The following is a 1,311-nucleotide window of genomic DNA, read 5'->3' as shown; positions in this document are numbered from 1 at the left end:
GATTAAAATAATAAATTGTTAGTTATGGTTACTGTAAATTTCAATATTTTTCCATGACCTCTATTTAAATTTTTAATGATTGATACTATTATTTTATGCCACTGCATGTTATGTATACTGATTGCAATACTATACACTACTATTCAGTAGTTTAAGGTCAGGATTTAGTTTTTTGTATTTTGTTTTTTTTTATTTATTTATTTGATTTTTTATTTTGTTGGAAAGAAAATCATACTCAGCAAGGAGACCAAAAGTGACTGTAACGACTTTTATAATGTTACAAAAACTATTTTAAATAATTGCTGCTCTTTTGAAATTTCTATCAAAAATCCTGGAGGGGAAAAAAAAACTACAGACCACAAACGTTTGAATGGTAGTGCATGTATAACATACCAATTAAAAAATGAGAACTAAAATTAAGTTCAAAACAAACCACAAAATGCAGAATTATCTACAATATCTCTTATATAATTTATTAAACCATACATTGTATCAAATTGAAATACAAAATATTAATGTAAAAAAATTAATTTCAAATACACTAAAATAACTAAATGATTTTTTTTTTTTTTAAATACTAAAACTTTTTTTTCAGGTTAAAATTTAATTCTGAACGCAGATTTTCAATGTGTAAGAGGCAAATGAGCCAGTCAGCCTGCTTGAATCTACTTGCATGAGTGCAGTTCCTTATTTAAAATATTGTTTTGCTAACAGCATTATTTAGGGACTGAATAATGCAGAGAGTTACAGAAAGGCTATTTTAAGAGAAAGACACTGATGAATTGAGCTGAAAGAACAGCGAGAGTCTCACTTTGATGCATCAAGTTTCTGCTGCTCCAGGATGCGTTGCTGGGCCTCCCAGTTGGCTTTTTCCTCCTCAAACTGGCGCCTCTTCTCCTCAAGCTCTTTATACTGAGCTTCTAGATTCTTCTTCATCTGTTCGTGACGCCGCTCCAACTGCATCAAAGATGCCCAAGGATTTTTGTGATATTAGCCATGACAAACATAGAGTGCAATGGGAAAAAATGCGGAACTAGAAACCAAACACAAGCGTCCTCACATACACACCTCTGCCTCAGAGTCCTTCAGTTTTTGCTTCTTTTCTTTGACCTTCATCTCAAAGACCTGCTCCATCTCTGTCTCCATCTTCTTCATCTTCATCACATGCTCCCTCCTCTCCTCCTCCATCTGGGCCAGGGGACTCCTACAAGAGAGACATTATCACAACAATTGTAACAGAGGTGGAGAAATGTAGCATTACGTAACTTGTTCACCATTAGATCCTCTGCAGTGAATGGGTGCCGTCAGAAT

The 1,311-nt window shown here is 34.0% G+C and overlaps 1 protein-coding gene across 3 annotated transcripts in view; it reads right to left on the bottom strand.

Annotated features, from left to right (window-relative positions):
• The window catches only part of LOC107707522 (septin-7-like), a 29,729-nt gene that overhangs the window by 2,227 nt on the left and 26,191 nt on the right, over window positions 1-1,311 (bottom strand). For all 3 annotated transcript variants that reach the window (XM_016511582.1, XM_016511583.1, XM_016511581.1), the window contains exon 12: window positions 812-957. In XM_016511582.1, coding sequence (XP_016367068.1) covers window positions 812-957 — 146 coding nt within the window. The remainder of the gene's footprint in view (window positions 1-811; window positions 958-1,311) is intronic.

The sequence above is a fragment of the Sinocyclocheilus rhinocerous genome, unplaced genomic scaffold (genome assembly GCF_001515625.1).
Source record: "Sinocyclocheilus rhinocerous isolate Xijiao unplaced genomic scaffold, SAMN03320098_v1.1 scaffold534, whole genome shotgun sequence".
Taxonomy (NCBI): Eukaryota; Metazoa; Chordata; class Actinopteri; order Cypriniformes; family Cyprinidae; genus Sinocyclocheilus; species Sinocyclocheilus rhinocerous.
Note: the sequence above shows the minus strand (reverse complement) of the source record. Positions and strands in the feature narration are given on the sequence as shown.